The 15,025-nt window shown below is 41.3% G+C and overlaps 1 protein-coding gene across 8 annotated transcripts in view; it reads left to right on the top strand.

Moving 5' to 3' along the window:
• CIB2 (calcium and integrin binding family member 2) overlaps positions 1-15,025 on the top strand; it is a 45,980-nt gene that overhangs the window by 8,349 nt on the left and 22,606 nt on the right. For 5 of the 8 annotated variants that reach the window (XR_010433679.1, XM_064668421.1, XM_064668420.1 and 2 more), the window contains exon 2: positions 7,013-7,047. The exons of 2 other annotated variants lie outside the window; for them this stretch is intronic. Coding sequence is in view for 3 of the 6 variants with exons in the window: in XM_064668417.1 (XP_064524487.1) it covers positions 7,013-7,047 (35 nt within the window). In the remaining 3 variants the exon portion in view is untranslated. Of the gene's footprint in view, positions 1-2,738; positions 4,793-7,012; positions 7,048-15,025 lie in introns of those variants that run through there. One more of the 8 variants, XM_064668419.1, reaches the window with a different exon arrangement.

The raw sequence follows: 15,025 nt of genomic DNA, 5'->3' as shown, positions 1-15,025 counted from the left end.
CCTAAATACTACTTTAGTAGGGAAATTTTTATAATTTTTTAAAAATTCAGTATGCTTTATGTGCTTGTTCTGGAGGAGACACTGTGAGATGGAAAAGTGAGAAGTTCACGTGCTTAAAGTTTGGTAAAATCATGTATAAGTGACTTTGGCTTTAGGGAGTAAAGGTGAAGCTGCAGAAAAATCACCTGCTTGAAGAGCAAGCATACATAAATCTCAGATCATGAATATGATATTAATGAAATAAAATAGCCTTATTGGATTTATCTAAAACTTTGTGAAATGCCTGATTATACATTTTTTTTACATGTAAACTCTCATATTGTAGAGCCACTTTTTAGCAGAACCTTTACATTTAAATGAAATCTGGTCACTCACAGGATGACCTCAGTGTTTTTAATGGACAAGTCTTTTGAGTGCTCTTCATTAAGACTGGTGATGGGTAACCAGTTGAAACTGTTTGTAAAAGAGACATGTAATAGGACTTTATAATATTGAACCTTTCAGCTTTCTTTTTTTTTAATTGAAAAGAGGTAGAGGCAGATCAAAGAAAGACTGGACAGCTGTAAATCTCCTAACACCTTGTCATATCACCTGCTATTAAGATCCTATCACTTGTTATTAAAATAGTGTTCTAGTTGGCAGATCTTTAAATTTTCATAAGATTAGTGAAATGTTTTGGAAGTGAGGCTTTTGCTGGCACTGGTTTCCTCATGGAGATTCACCTCATTTAAAAACCTGGCCCTGTAAGAAAATGAATTCTACTGGACATTTCTGATTCTTATGCCCTTAAAGTACTTGGCTGCTCTGGGTTTCTGGCTGTGTTTTTTTGGGTTTTTTTTGGGGGGGTTTGGTTGTTAATGTAATGGAGGGATTTTTGTTTTGGTGGTTTTGATTGTTTGTTTGTTTGTTTTATTTTGGTTTTGGTTTGGTTTGTTGGGTTTTTTTTTTAATACACAAAATGCAAAATCTAACCAGGGTCTGGTTAGGGAAAAGGTAAGTATTGATAGGCAAGAAAGATGCATTTCATTGCAATAAAAGAACATTTTAAAAACATTTTAAAAGCTGCCTACAGATTTTGGAGGTCAAGTCTCTTTGAGAAAAGAAAACAATGGGGGATTTTAGGGCTTTTTGAGTGATGCTGTGTAAAGGTGCTTGAAGCAGTAGAAAATACAGGTGTGCAATAAAGCAACATCAGGGGCACTTTTTTTGCCTTGGTGCCCTGCATTCCTCCCTGAGAAAGAGCTGCACTGAGTAGGAAAGGCAGAGAAACTGTGCTTGGGCTGTGGATGAACTCCTGCACTGCTCAGTCAACCTCATTCCCTGTTCTGGGGTTGCTTCAGTAACTGAGCTGAATTTGATACAAATTTGCTTCTTCCTTTTTTTTGTTTGTTTTTTTTTTTTTGTCCTAACAGAACCTAGATAGTATAGGGCATATTGCTGGTTTTACTGCAAGCCATTTATACTTTGCTCATTAATGGTATTATTTACTCTGCATTATTTAATCCAGCCTCAAAACAGACTTATGTACCCTGGCAGTCTTCAAGGCAATATTGCAATAAAATATAGGACTATGAAATAATTACTTGCTCCTTTTACACAAGAATTTGTCTATTACAGAGCTAACTTTTATCCCTTTATCAAAATTGAAGTCAAAGTGGAATTCAACTGTATTTCCTGGGAATTCTGCAAAACCAGATGAAACAAGTTACGTTATGATCTGTCAAGAAATGCCATGTGCAAAGTGGAAGTAGGTCATCGAGCTATCTTTTGATTTAAAAGCCATGCTTGGTTTGATCAGGGTCTTGGAAAATTCATCACAGGTTCTCCAAGATCTTGAGTAAAAAGTATTTTCCATTTGATGCAGTACTGCTGTTCCTGTGCAAATGTAAGCAGCATAATAATGGCACAAGGTTTTCGTGAGGTTATCCTTTAGTCAGATTCTGGTTTCATGTTACCATTTGGTGCTTACATAGATTGAGCAAAATTACATTTGTTGGCAGTTGCTTCTTCCCAGTCCTGGCCAGTGTCTGACTGTTTTTACTCCCATGTTGCAGTATGAATATATAAATTGGTTCTTAAAGCTGCAGCTTTTCCCTCCTGAAACTCAGGAGGTGTTTTGGTTGTTTTGGCTGTGGTTGTAAATTAAGTATGATGACAAGTAAGGATGAGCTGTGTGTCAAATCTCCATCCATGTTCCAATGCAAACAGCATTTTTAACTCACTGATTAACTCTTCATACACTCACAGGGATGAAAATACATAAATATCTTGCTGACTAAGTCTTGCCCAACTCCACACCAGTCTTAGTTGTATGGCACATAGAACAGAAATACTGCCTTTGTAAAACATTTCCAGAGTGAGGTTAATGATGGGTCTCATCTGGAAGTTCATTTGCTTCTGTCCAGTACCAGATTTTTGGATTGCTTCAGGAGATGATGTTCTAATGGTGTTTTGATCAAATGATCTTACACACATTGTGTGCTTTGGCACAGAACAGAACACCATTGGTGATTTTAAAAACGAAGCCTCTGAAATAATTTGCTTGAAATATTACCTTTTAAAATGCTGCAGCATTCACTACTTAGCATTTCTTAAGAGCTGCTCCCTCAGCTCTCTGGATCTCCTCTGTCCTGTTAGCCATTGGTTTCCATTATCTGTAGTTTCCTGGCTTTTGTCTGAGGCTGTTTTGTTTTATTTTTTTTTTTAATTTGGAGTGATTTTTTGACTGATTTATATTATTTCCTTATTTATAAAACTTTCCAGTGAAGCTGTTGCAGGATCAGAGTAAACCTGCCCTTATGAAACTATACATACAAGAGGCAGAATATATATGCATTGTCTTAGAGGAGAAATAAATTCAGTGGATGTACAACTGTTTCACAGCAGCTTTGCACGTTTGAGCATTTCTATTCTTTCCTTCTGTTGTTCATTTCTCCAGTTTTCCTTCTGTAGAGGAGTGTTGTGCACGTACCTGTGGGATCAGTTTGGTTTCAGAGCTGTGCTTTGTGCTTTTGGAGGGGTGAAACCCTTCCATTCACTGCACTCTGCTGCCATTCACAGCTGCCCTCAGGAGCTGGCGTTCTCTCCCACAGGACAGCTGATCCTGGAGCCATTCCTCATGTTGTGCTGTGTGTGGACACTTGGCAGAAAGTTCAGCATCAGCACAGTTCTCTCTCTCTCAGTGTTTTTTGTTCAAATCACTGTAGAACTTGATATAAAGCAGAGCTGACCTAGGAATTTGCAGTAAAATTTTACAGACTGGTGGAAAAGGTAGTAGGCCACCTATTTCAGTCTGTTCTGTCCTAAACCTGCCTTCATCTGACACAGGAAATAAAAGAATGAAACTAACAGCATGTGCATTCTGCTGTTGTATAAAATCATTTGTAAGAGCAGAGACTATTAACCCTTCCCTCCAAGCAATGTTGCAGAAAGTCCCAGTACCATGAGCCAATGAGCAGAGCTACCCCTGGAACCTAAATGCACCAACCATCTGCCTCTGCTCTCTGCAAAGTATTTTGAGAAGCATTTAAGCCACCCAAATGCTGAATCTGAGCATCAAGTCCCATCAGACAAGTGAACGATCTCCTAGAAATCAATGGGAAATGTTCCCTTTGCTTGATTTTATTGTCTTTGCTAGACATAAGATGGTAAGTGGATAATTGCAGATTTGTTTAAGTGGTATTTTACCTCCAAGAAAGCAGCAGTGATCCCATGTCAGCCTTCCAGTTCCCTGGATTCTTTAGGGCCCGAGGACAGACGGAGTGGGGCCGTTGCTCTTGGAAAAGGAGCACGTTTGTTCTCAGGGGCTGCAACAGTGACCTGTCAGGCAAAGCCTCTGTTCTAGACAAGCTAAAACCCCCAAGGGGCCTGCTGGTAGCAGGGCTCTGTCAGGCCACTGCATAGCACTAGAAAGAAAAGCAATGATTCTCAGGATCAATTCTTGCCAGAAATGTTGAATTGATAAGAATTACCAAAACTCTGGTAATGGTTTTTTGTTCAGTATTTGGTTTGTTCTTCTCTAGCGGGACTCCCAGTGGCTTAAGTGTCCAAACAGAACAGACAGGGTGCTTTTTGTGTTCATAATAAACTCAAATACAGTCCACAAAATAGCAAATGTGTTCCATGGTAGCTTTGATCTTCCTTCCAGCCAAAGTTATCCCGTGCATAAATGACAAATGCTTTCCAGGACCCACCTCACCTTTCCTTATGAGAGAGTGAATTGAACATGTTAACTATTTATTGTCCATCATTTGTGTTTTCTGTATGAATGAAGTAGCCAGGAGAAAATTGGATGATTCACCTCCGTGTTTCTTTGGCCAAAAGTCTTTAATTAAATTGGAATTAAATTGCTTTAGTTCCAGCAACTATGAAATGTAATTATGTTATTTAGACCTTTGCTCCATCATGGTTTTAATCCAACTTAGGGCTGTGCTTCCAAAAAAAAAAAAAAAAAAGGAAAAAAAAAGTCAGTCTTGTACCCCTTTCTTGTATCAATAGATACTTGTTTCACCTTCCTCTCTGGTACCAGCACTGCCAATTCTAAGGCTCTAAAAGGCAACGATCTGAGCTGGAAATGCATCCATCATTGCTGGGGTAACACAAACACGTTAGTTCCTCCCTTCAGGCTCCTCTGACGCAGTTCTTCTGCTCACCCCTGAGAAGTCTGCATGGAGGAGAAGGCAGGCATGAGGAAGTGGGAGAAGCCAGAGGGATGGCTGGACCTGCCCGTCGGGAATCACTTGGAGCTGGGGCTTTTCTGCTTGCCCCTTGATGCCAGCCAGGCCTCTGGATGGTAAATCATTCCAAAGGGAGCAGAGGTACAGGCCAGTTCATTTGTGGTGCTCTGACCCTGAGCAGCTTTAAGATCCCTGCCAGTGGTCTGGGAAGCCCTGGGAGGTTTTCTTGGCACCCCTCGTCCCTGCCAATTCCATGGGATTGGCAGGCATAATAGCTGGAATGTTGCTGTCAGTAACAGTGGTCAGGCAGATGGTTGCAATAAATAAACCTTTTGCTATAAAGGTTTTCTGTGTGAGTGGGTTTTAGTTTATATTAGTAAAAATTTTGCTTGATTAAAAAATAGTGTTTGTTGTCAATGACAAGAGGCAACTCAGCTTAAAGTAAAATATGTGCACTGTCAGCAACACTGGTTTATGATCTGACCTCTTAAGTCTTCCAATAGCATTTTTGCATGATTTCTGCAAGGTAAAGGGTAACTTTTCTTTTTAATCTTTGTCTTCATTTGCATATCCCTCCCTTTCAGCTTGCTAGTTAAGTAACAGTGGCTGCTGTTTCTCCAGCCTCTCTAATTACAGGATGATTGCTGCTGAGGGCATTGCAATTATTTGTGAGATTACACCTGCCTTTTCTTAGTAAATGAATCATCCTTAAGTGACAGTTTGACTGTTGATTGTGCTGGAATTAAGGAGGATTTAACGAGCAGGCTCAGATCTCACTTAGTGCTGTTCCAGACAATGTGCCATCAGTGTCAGCGCTCACAAGGTGCTTCCTCCTGTGCCTGGTAACAGGATTCTGCTACACAATCCGTGCAGGAAGAGCTGCTGCTCCTGCCACTTTAGATGGAGGAGAGCAGGCAAACTCAATAATTGATACCAAGCAGGGCTGATAGCACACCCAGACACCCGAGACAGGCTGTTTAACTGCCTCAGCTGCTGCACCACTTGCTTTTCCCCTCCTTGGAAGAAGCAGGTGTTTGGCCAGAATGATTCTCAGCTTGGGAAAGAAATGCTTTATCAGTAGTTGACAGGAGAGCAGGATTAGAAGAGTCAACCTAGTTATATATACTCTTGAGTTCCCAGTCTGATACTCTTCTTTTGTCACTTGCTGATTTTAAAAGATGATATATTCTAAATGTGTTCACATTAAAGGGGGAGAACTCACATGGGCCTGTGAGAGAGGTGGATAATCAGGAAGAATGTTTTGGTGGTTGTTCTCTATATATGCACCCTCAGGAGCTCCCTCTAAAACAAGTTGCATACTCTCTGAATTTATGAAGGATGGTGTCAACTGATTATCAAATATTTCATTGCCAGCAGTGTTCCTAGTTTGGGATGCAGGGCAGAATTTCCCTTAAATATGTATTAGATAAGATAGTGGAGGTTAGGGGATATTCCTGTTAATGGGATGGGACTGATTATTTATGTCTCTTCACAGCACCTGAAATTGTAACTGGTTTTGTGACTGATTTAGAAATGCATGAAATGCAAACTCTTCCACTGCTTACATGTTCTTTGGTGAAGTGTATGAATTCTCTAGGATAACATAGATGTTCAAAAAGTGAATTAAACCAGTGTAAATTCAGTTCCACCACATTTAGAATGCAAGTGAATGCTTGTAAGCTCTTCTTTCATGGTCAGCGAGCTCTGTGTCACATTTTAGTAAGTTATTTCAAATTCTGGGATAGCACAGGGAGAGCTGATTGGTTTTCCTGCTGTTCAGAGCAGGGGCTGTCCATTTATCCATATTCCTGACAACAGGAGTTTGGAGCCTTTGCCAAAGTGACCACAGTGCAAAGTAATTGTTAGCAAAAGGGCTTAATAACTAATAAATAACTACATAACTTTTATTGCTAAACCAGTTGTCTCCAGTAGAGAAATACTTCAAGTTAGAAGACATTTTTCTTCATCTGTTATTTATAGTTTTCGAGATCCACTTATTGAATATTTTTGGCCTGTATCTCACTTTTTGGATTTAATTTTGTTTCCAGTCTGGTCATTCCACACTGGAGAAGTATTTCAACAAGCTGTTTTTTTTTTTTCTCCTGGAGTTTCCCATTAGCAATATTTTTTTTTTTTTACTGACAGGCTTGTCCTTAGGATATTTCAGTTCTTTTACAGCATACTTTGCTTTCTGAGTCAAAAGCAGATCATACACAAATGGCATCTTTAATGTTTTTCTGCCAGATCTGAGTCTCCTCCCAAAAGGTTGAAAAAGAGTTCTTTGCAGTTGTTTTCAACATTTCTGTAGTACAATGACACCTCTTGTTTTTTAACAGGACTGCACGTTCTTCACTCGGAAGGAAATCCTTCGGTGAGTAAATTGTATTAAACTTCTCCTTCGTGATTCCCATGGAAGGGACTGAATCTTTTTATCTGACTTGTGAGGAAACCAAATAAAGCCAGTTATTTTGCATGAATGAATGAGTGTAGGATGGGACTTAAGATGCACTTATAGTGTGTATTTGTTACAAGGAGACTGATGGTGAGTAGCTTAAGGTCCCAGACTTTTCTGTGACTTTGCATGGAAAGGACTTGCTGCTTTTCTGCTCAATTATACCCTGAGGGCACATCCTTCAGTCAGGGTATGGGCTGAAGTGTGGGAAGAACTGGTGGAGCTTAAACTGCAGAGCACTGAGAATGTTTCAGTGCCAACTTCCCCACAGAAAGTCACAAAGCTTGGGATCACTCTTTGCAATAAAAGGGCCTTGGGTTTTCTTTTGTAGTAGGGATGGATTGAGCCAAACTGAAGCTATTTCTGCCTATGTATATGCTGACTTCTTGCCATGGATCCTTGATCTTCTGACCAGTCAGGTTAAGGATCTGGGAAAGTATGACACAGATCCTGTCCTGTCACTACCCATGCTGTTTTTCCCGAGGATTTTTGCCCCAGTAGAGGGGGAGAATAAATCTGGGGTATGTATCTAGACCTAGGAACTCATAATGCTTCGGGTTCTCAAATTTGAAAAGCTGCTCAGACATGAGAAACTTTGTTTTCATAAACATTGGGAACAGCTTTGAGATCAGAAGTAGATCTCTGAGAGAAATGTTACTTGCCCCTGCTGTGTTGCTGTAGAGTTCAGGAACACTCATGGTCAGTGGCTCTGTCAAGGCAAAACTAGTGGGGTGCTTTACTTTTTGTTGGAAAAGTAGAGGTGGTATTTCAGCTAATTCCTTGCATAGCCTGTCCTCATTACTGCTGGAGAGGGGATGCTCTCACTCCTCAGCAGTGCACAGCACCTGAGACCCCTGTGCAGGAGGGACACTGCAGCACCACTGCCTGGGCATGTCCTTTGCTCCAGGTCCCTCTGATGGTTGTTACAGTTCAAAATCCAGTCCTGTGGCTGGAGAACATTTCCATGAAGGCCCATGGTGTGACTGAGTCAGGACGTGTGGGCAGGGAGCGGGGGGAGCCTGGCCCAAAGATAAGCTCAGCTTAATGCAGGCTGGCTCCTGCAGAGGCACTGGTGCTCTCAAAGTGAGCCAAGGCTTTACAAGAAGGAATTACCATGGCAGGGATGTAACTTCTCCAGCAAAGCATTCCTCAGCTCTGAACCTCGAGGAGTGGCACGTGATCAACAGCTACAAACAAGTTTCCTGCTGTGTTTGTGGTCTCCTGAAAAAGTCCTGCAGCTTCAATAAAAATGAGTGGTCATTTTATGTTGGCGAGGCTGCAGCAATGTCAGTTCTGCTGGAGAACACTGAGTTTGGCAAGAACAGAATTTGCCATCACAAATTGTTCACAGGAACAGCTGTGAGTCCAAAATAACCGAAGCTGTGTGGTTTAGATGTTGGAAGTGATTGGTGATATTTCTGTGCCATCGTTAGTTCCAGCGTTTGGATATGGAATAAAAGATGTCCCCATGCAGCCACCAGATCTCAGATACATACATTATATAGCCAGACAAAAAAAAAAAATCCCAAATAGTTTAATTTCCTGTATAAAAGAGACCTTTAGCCACCCTCTAAGTCTTAAAAATCAACAGGTACTTTTCTTCTGTTTAACAGGGCTGCCTTGACACAGAACTTCAGAAGAAGATTTGTTTGGATTGGATAAACTGAAAAAATTGCTTTATTTTTCTCAAATGTTATTTAAACTCAAATTTGTTATAGCTTTATAAACAGTCAATTACTTGTATTTGTACTGTGTTCCTGTGAGGGGAAATGGTTATTAATTAAGATTTTGACACATTACAAAAGTTAAGGTTCTCTTTGTCACTTTGAATAACTAATCTGTTCTGAGAATTGTGGGTGAAGTGATTTGTAAACTGTGATGCTGGGTCATCCTGCTCTTAGGAGTAATTTCTTTTTCTCTTGTGGGATGGTATCTAAGGAAATATTGGAATTAACCTGAAAGAATAATGGACTTCCAGTGCAGAAAGCAAAGTGACTTACTTTGGTACATGTGCACCTAAAATACATCTAGAGAAAAATTTGTGGACAAGTAAGAAGCATAAAACATGTGCAGTACAGGCCCCATTTAAAGCATGTGACATAAAATGTGACCATTTTTATAACAAGACTGGAATATTGGCGGGGGAGAATGGAGTCAGAACTGTAAAATGCTGATAAAAGAAAGGAAATAAGGAATCAAACATCTTCACTGAAGCTGTAATTAGGAAACTGCTCAATCTGAGTAAGCAAACTTTTTATTTTTATAATCTGGAAAACATTTTCAAACTGTGACTTCGAACCATCACGTGCAACTGAGAAAATATGGAAAATGGACTTTGGAAAATACACTGCAGATTTCAAGAACAGATATTCCAAAGCAATGAAATTTGAAAATGTCATTGCATGGCAGGCAAACAGGGATTTACAGTATTGCAAAATCTGACTGTGGAATGAAGAGTCAGCAAGTTTTGTTCTCTTTTTCTGGGCTGCAGTGGGTAAAAAATACTTGTAGAGAATGAGTTTGCAATGTGCAGCTTTGACAAGCAGATAAAAACTGGCTGAAATGAAGAGGTATTCCTGCATGGAATTGTCACTAAACATTCCCATGCATTCTTCAGTTTTCCTTGACATGGGAAACTGAGGTAAAACTTAGGTTGAAGTTTGATACCAGGACACTGGAGACAGTAAAACCAAATTATCTGGATTTGCAAACATTCTTTTAAATCACATTCTTTTGGGGGTGGTTTTTAGTGTATGCCATATCCAAACCCTGAGGCTGCACTGCACACAGGGCCTGGGGCAATGGTAAGGACAGGTCCCACTTTATTCCAATAAGAGCACTCTGTTGTCCTGCAGGACATCTGAGTGGAAACTGAGCTTTATTTCTGCTCTCCTTTAGGCAGATTGCACAGCACTACAAACTCCACAGGGCCAGGCAGAACACTCCATGTGTCTCTTTAATAACTGTGTGGTTTGGAACTACATTTGCAGGCAGATGATGTGCAATCTTTTTACCCTTCATGGCAAGCATGACAGAGTGGAGGGGTCACTGCAATTCCTTGGGCTTGGTGATAAAGGAAGCAGCATTGAACTGGGAGAGAGGTTCTCCTGCTTTTCCAGAACAAGTGGATGCTTTTCTATATGAGCAGGTTTGATGTGGGACAATGGGTGGGGTGGAGACTTTCTTACTCTGTCACTGGTCTGTGTGAGCACCTTTGACAAGTTACCACTGTAATTAACCTGTGTTACCCACACTGAATATTTTCATGCCTTTTTAAGTATGAGGATAATATTTCCCTTGTCTTGTCAGTTTAGATTGAATACAAATTACTGTCTAAGGAATAGAGTAGAATCAAGAGGTGTCTCTACATGTCTGAGGAGAAGTTTTACCAAATAGGTATAAAATGGGTTATGATCCCCTAGTTAATTAGCACTTACTGATTTAGCATATCCCTGTCTCAGTGAAGAGGGAGCTAATTACTGCTGGGAATTTGCTTATGCACTGCAGAGCGTTCCCAGGTGTGGTATTAAGAAGAGCAGGACGAGTTCTGTTTAGGCTGAACTGAATTTCTTGTGCAGCTGCCGAGTTCAGTGAGATGATCCAGCAAGGAGTAACCTCACCAAAACAACAACAAAAAAAGCCCTGTCTGGCTCCCCACCCATTTGCATGACTGTTAGTGAGGAAGAGGTACAGTTGTGTAGGTGGGGATGAGGGGATTAACATGGCAGCTTCAATTTAGATTGATTTAAACTGATGTAAACCAGCACGAGGTTGCAATTAGGTGAAATGGGCTAAGTGTTTTTATCTGTCCCTACAGGGAAAGTAGCCCCATCAAAACCCCAAACAACAGTAAATCTATTTTCTGCTGGTTTAATAAGCTGAAGCAGCTCTCTGAGGGATCAGATGAGTGCCAAAGCTGGCACAAGAGCCAGAGTGAGCAAATGCAACTCCTGAAAATGAGGAGAGGAGAGCCAGGCTTAGCAAATCCCTCCCAGTGAGGTGTTGGATTGACTCACACACTGACTTCAGGGTGCAAGACTGTGGTGTCAGCATCAGCTTAAGTGAACAAAAACACAGGCTATGGTCAGAGGGGCTGAGGACATGATCTTCTGATTGGTAACCTGAGTGCAGATAATTTGCAAATTATTAAAGAATAATAGAACTTATGGATTTTAAGTGAAGAATGAATTAACACAGAATAGGAAAAAATGGATCTAGGAAAAGAATAAAATTAGACTGTGCCTGGTGGAAGAGAAGGCTGGAACCCATAGCTCCCTCTTGGTGTTTGACAGGCATTTATCACCAGAAAACCTGTCAGGACACAACCGTGCTGTCTGGAAGGATGCAGAGCACACTGGTAGACAGACAGTTCATAAGTGCCCAGAATACAACACATGCTCTGAGACAGCCACTGTGGATTTGTTAAAAGCAAATCTTCCTTTGAGTGGCTGCTCTTGTAAGTCAGAGAAAAGAATCGGGTGCAACGTATCTTTATTTTGGTGAGGGGTTCTACGTATTGCACTTGTGTGAGTGCACACACCTCTTGGGTGAGGTACTGCTGAACACAGAAAGCTGGTGAGAGTGGTAAGAGCTGCAGACACTGTGAAGATCAAGATTAGCATTTTCAACTGTGCACAATATATTAGAGAAATGATTAGATTCAAAGTGAGAAAAAATTGCAAGTGCGGAATGGAACAAAAAAAAAACGGGGCAGGGAGTTGGTGACCCAAGCAAAGTGAGCATAATTTTAACAAACACACACACAGACCCCCTCCAGTGCTCTTGCAGAAAAGGGAAATGTATTGCTATGGTGCATTGGCCTCAGCATTGTTTATAGGATGTGAGAATTGCACTCCAGCCAGCAGCGCTGGGGCCTCAGGAGGAACAGACTGCCCACTTTTGGGCATCACCAGTCAAAAAAGATTTGTGGTACTGGAAAATGTCCCGTAGAGAGAAACAGGGATAAGAAGTAAATATGACATGTGAGGGAAGGTTGGAAAAACACTTTATTCATAGCAATGAATCTCTTCTTGTAACGTGCCTCTCTTGTGATTGTAAATGGGAACGAATGGTTGAGTTGTCTCTTAAAGGGCAGTATTTGTGTTCCTCAGTTCTGTAAATCTGATTTTCCAGCAGACAAGCTTTTACTCCAGTAATAATGGTTATGTGCTGGCCAGCTCATCTGTTTCTGCTTCTCCCTGTAGACAAGTACAATTTGGCAAATCCCCAAGCAGTGAAATGCAGGTGTTCTGGGGTGTCTGTCCCAGCCAGAAAGCACAAAACTTGTAAATAAAAGTTGTGTCACTTGAGGCCATCTGAACTGAGCTGGACAACTGCCAGGGGAGCATGGCACTGACTGACTGAGCTGGGCACCACCTGGAAAGTCAGCAAACCTTTGAACCTCTCTGTAGAAGAAAATTAATTAATTATTCTGTTTCATTCTCTTCCCTGCCTGTTTCTTGGCATGTTTTTGATGGGCGAAAGGTGAGGTGCAGAAGAGCCCTTTGAGCCAATCCAGTTATAATGCTGGATTTTAAATCTGAAACCTGCCTGAGGGTTAAGGAGTGAATTCCTTCAATAGCAGGAAAATTTTCCTTTTAAGGGAGCAAATGCAGCAAACTGGTTGAGGTGCAGCTCCCTGTGGAGCAAGTTGCTGTGCAGATGGAGGGAGGGGTTAGGACACAGCTCCTGGTTTTCTTCTTAAAAATTTGGGGTTCAGATGCAGAAAGGGGAAATTCCCATATTGTCATCTTTAGGGAGAAAAAAACTGCTGGCCAAGAGAATATAGTTTGAGGGAACTCTGTACTCTTGGAAATGTTCCTGAGTTTTAGGCAAGAAGCTACAAACTGGAAGGACACATATCCTGAATCTGCTATTGATCTTCTGTCAGAACATAAGGAAGCACTTTTTTCTTTTTTTTGTTTCCTTCTTCCTGTGAGAGTGACCAAGCCTGGAACAGGCTGCCCAGAGAGGTTGTGGAATCTCCATCCTTGGAGATACTCAGAAGCCATCTGGATGTGGTCCTGGGCATCCTGCTGTAGGTGCTCCTGCTTGGCAGGGGTTTGGACCAGAGGATCTCCAGAACTTCCTCACAACCTCAGTCATTCTGTGATCTTTGAATCACCAGCAGAAAAGAGGCCTATGAGCAGGGTTTTGAGTGGTGCTTCAAGGAAAGAAAAACATGATTGATCTGCTTTTATCTATACTCACTATGCATCATGTGGTTCTGGGAACAGCAGAGTGCGTGTATTGAAAGTCAAAGCCTTCCTGAGTATGACAAGGTATTTTAGAATAAGTATATTATTATAAATTGTATGCCCAAAACATTTCTCATAATTTCTTTCTAATTTTACTGCAGATGATTTGAGAGGATATTTATCTAGTATTTTCTTGAATTAATTTGTGCTGCTTCATTTTGTATTGCAGAGGAATAAACACTAGACATTTTAACTAAAATCCAGCAGAAAGCTCATCTATCCACCTTTTCTCATCCTATTATGCTGCCTTTCTATAAATCTGATTTCTGTGTCCAGTTATTTTATTTTATTGATATAATGAAAATAACTTCAACTGGAAAGCATAAAAGGGACAAGGCATATCAGTCACAGACTTCCTTCACCTTTCAACTCTTCCTGCTTGTGTTTCTCACTGTTCTTTGTTCTTTATGTATTCATCAAAGTGTGGCAATTTAGTGAGCTGTGGTTTCAGTTTCTATCTGAAATTCCTGGTTGGTACCTTCAGATGTGGCATCAAGTTTCCTGTCGTTTTGGTTTCAGCATCACATGGTGGACCCCTGTCTCTAATAGCCTGTTCTAACCCCTTGCAGTCCTTGGAGGCAATAATTCCCTGAGGAATTGGTGCAGCACAGAGCTTTATGCCTCAGTTACCATGTGCAACATTTAACTGTTGTTGCAAAACCAGTTTGTGCAAGTATGGCATAAATCTGAGACCCTGACAGTATTTTCCTTATCAGTTGCTGACAGCCTCAAAGGCCCCCCCTTGACTGAAGAACCTCCTTTCTCTCTGAGCAGCTTTTTCTCCCCGTGTGGCAGACTTGTGGGTTTAGGTTTGCCTGGATGTGTTGCCCTGTCCAGTCACACGTGTGTCCATGTGTGGTAGAGCACTGTAGGACCAGAGGATGTGTGCAGCTCCCCACTGTGCACCAGTGCAGGGCCACAGCCTCTGCAGGGGCTTGTAAATCACTCCCAGCACTGCATTCCCCCTGCAGTCTGTGCAATCCCAGCTCAGATGCTGCTGCTTCTTCTCCTTCCAGCCATCTCAGTCTCCAGGGGCTCAGAAGGGCTGATAACTCAGACCTCAATGTTTCCAGGGCTTTGGGATTTTGTCAGAGCTCCTGCTGGTCTCTGGAGTGGTGAATTCTTCCCTGTGTATTACAGGAAATCCTGCTCCAGCTGTTCTGTTCAGCTCTGGCATCTGGACAGGAGCCTAGAGCTTTGGTTGTGGTGAATAACCAAAAGTGCAGCTGAACAGCAGCTGAGCAAGTGGGAAAAATCCCTCTTTTAAATTTGGAAAGATGGCATAAACTCAGGGAACAAAGAAACCAGGAAGAATTTATTTGGCGCGCCGGGTCTTTCTCTCTCCAAGTTTCTGGGGGAAAAAGACCCTTTGGGCTTACATCTTATACATTTTATAGTTTCACAAAATCCCACCATTTTTCAGATAAGTTTAATGTATTCGTTTTTGCCTAAAAAGGTTTCTTTTCTCTAAAAAGGGGCTTTCCCTTTATTCTGATTGGCTGCAAGGTGTCCCCTGTCAAAGATGATGGATCTTCCTTTGTCCTTAGCCCAAAGAGAGAAAAGAACTTCTGTGTACAAAATGGCCCTAAAAGATTTTTAAGAACTCTTGCATTTCCCTTATCTGGCCAGAAAAAAACCTG

This window comes from Pseudopipra pipra, chromosome 12, assembly GCF_036250125.1.
Source record: "Pseudopipra pipra isolate bDixPip1 chromosome 12, bDixPip1.hap1, whole genome shotgun sequence".
NCBI lineage: Eukaryota > Metazoa > Chordata > Aves > Passeriformes > Pipridae > Pseudopipra > Pseudopipra pipra.
Note: the sequence above shows the minus strand (reverse complement) of the source record. Positions and strands in the feature narration are given on the sequence as shown.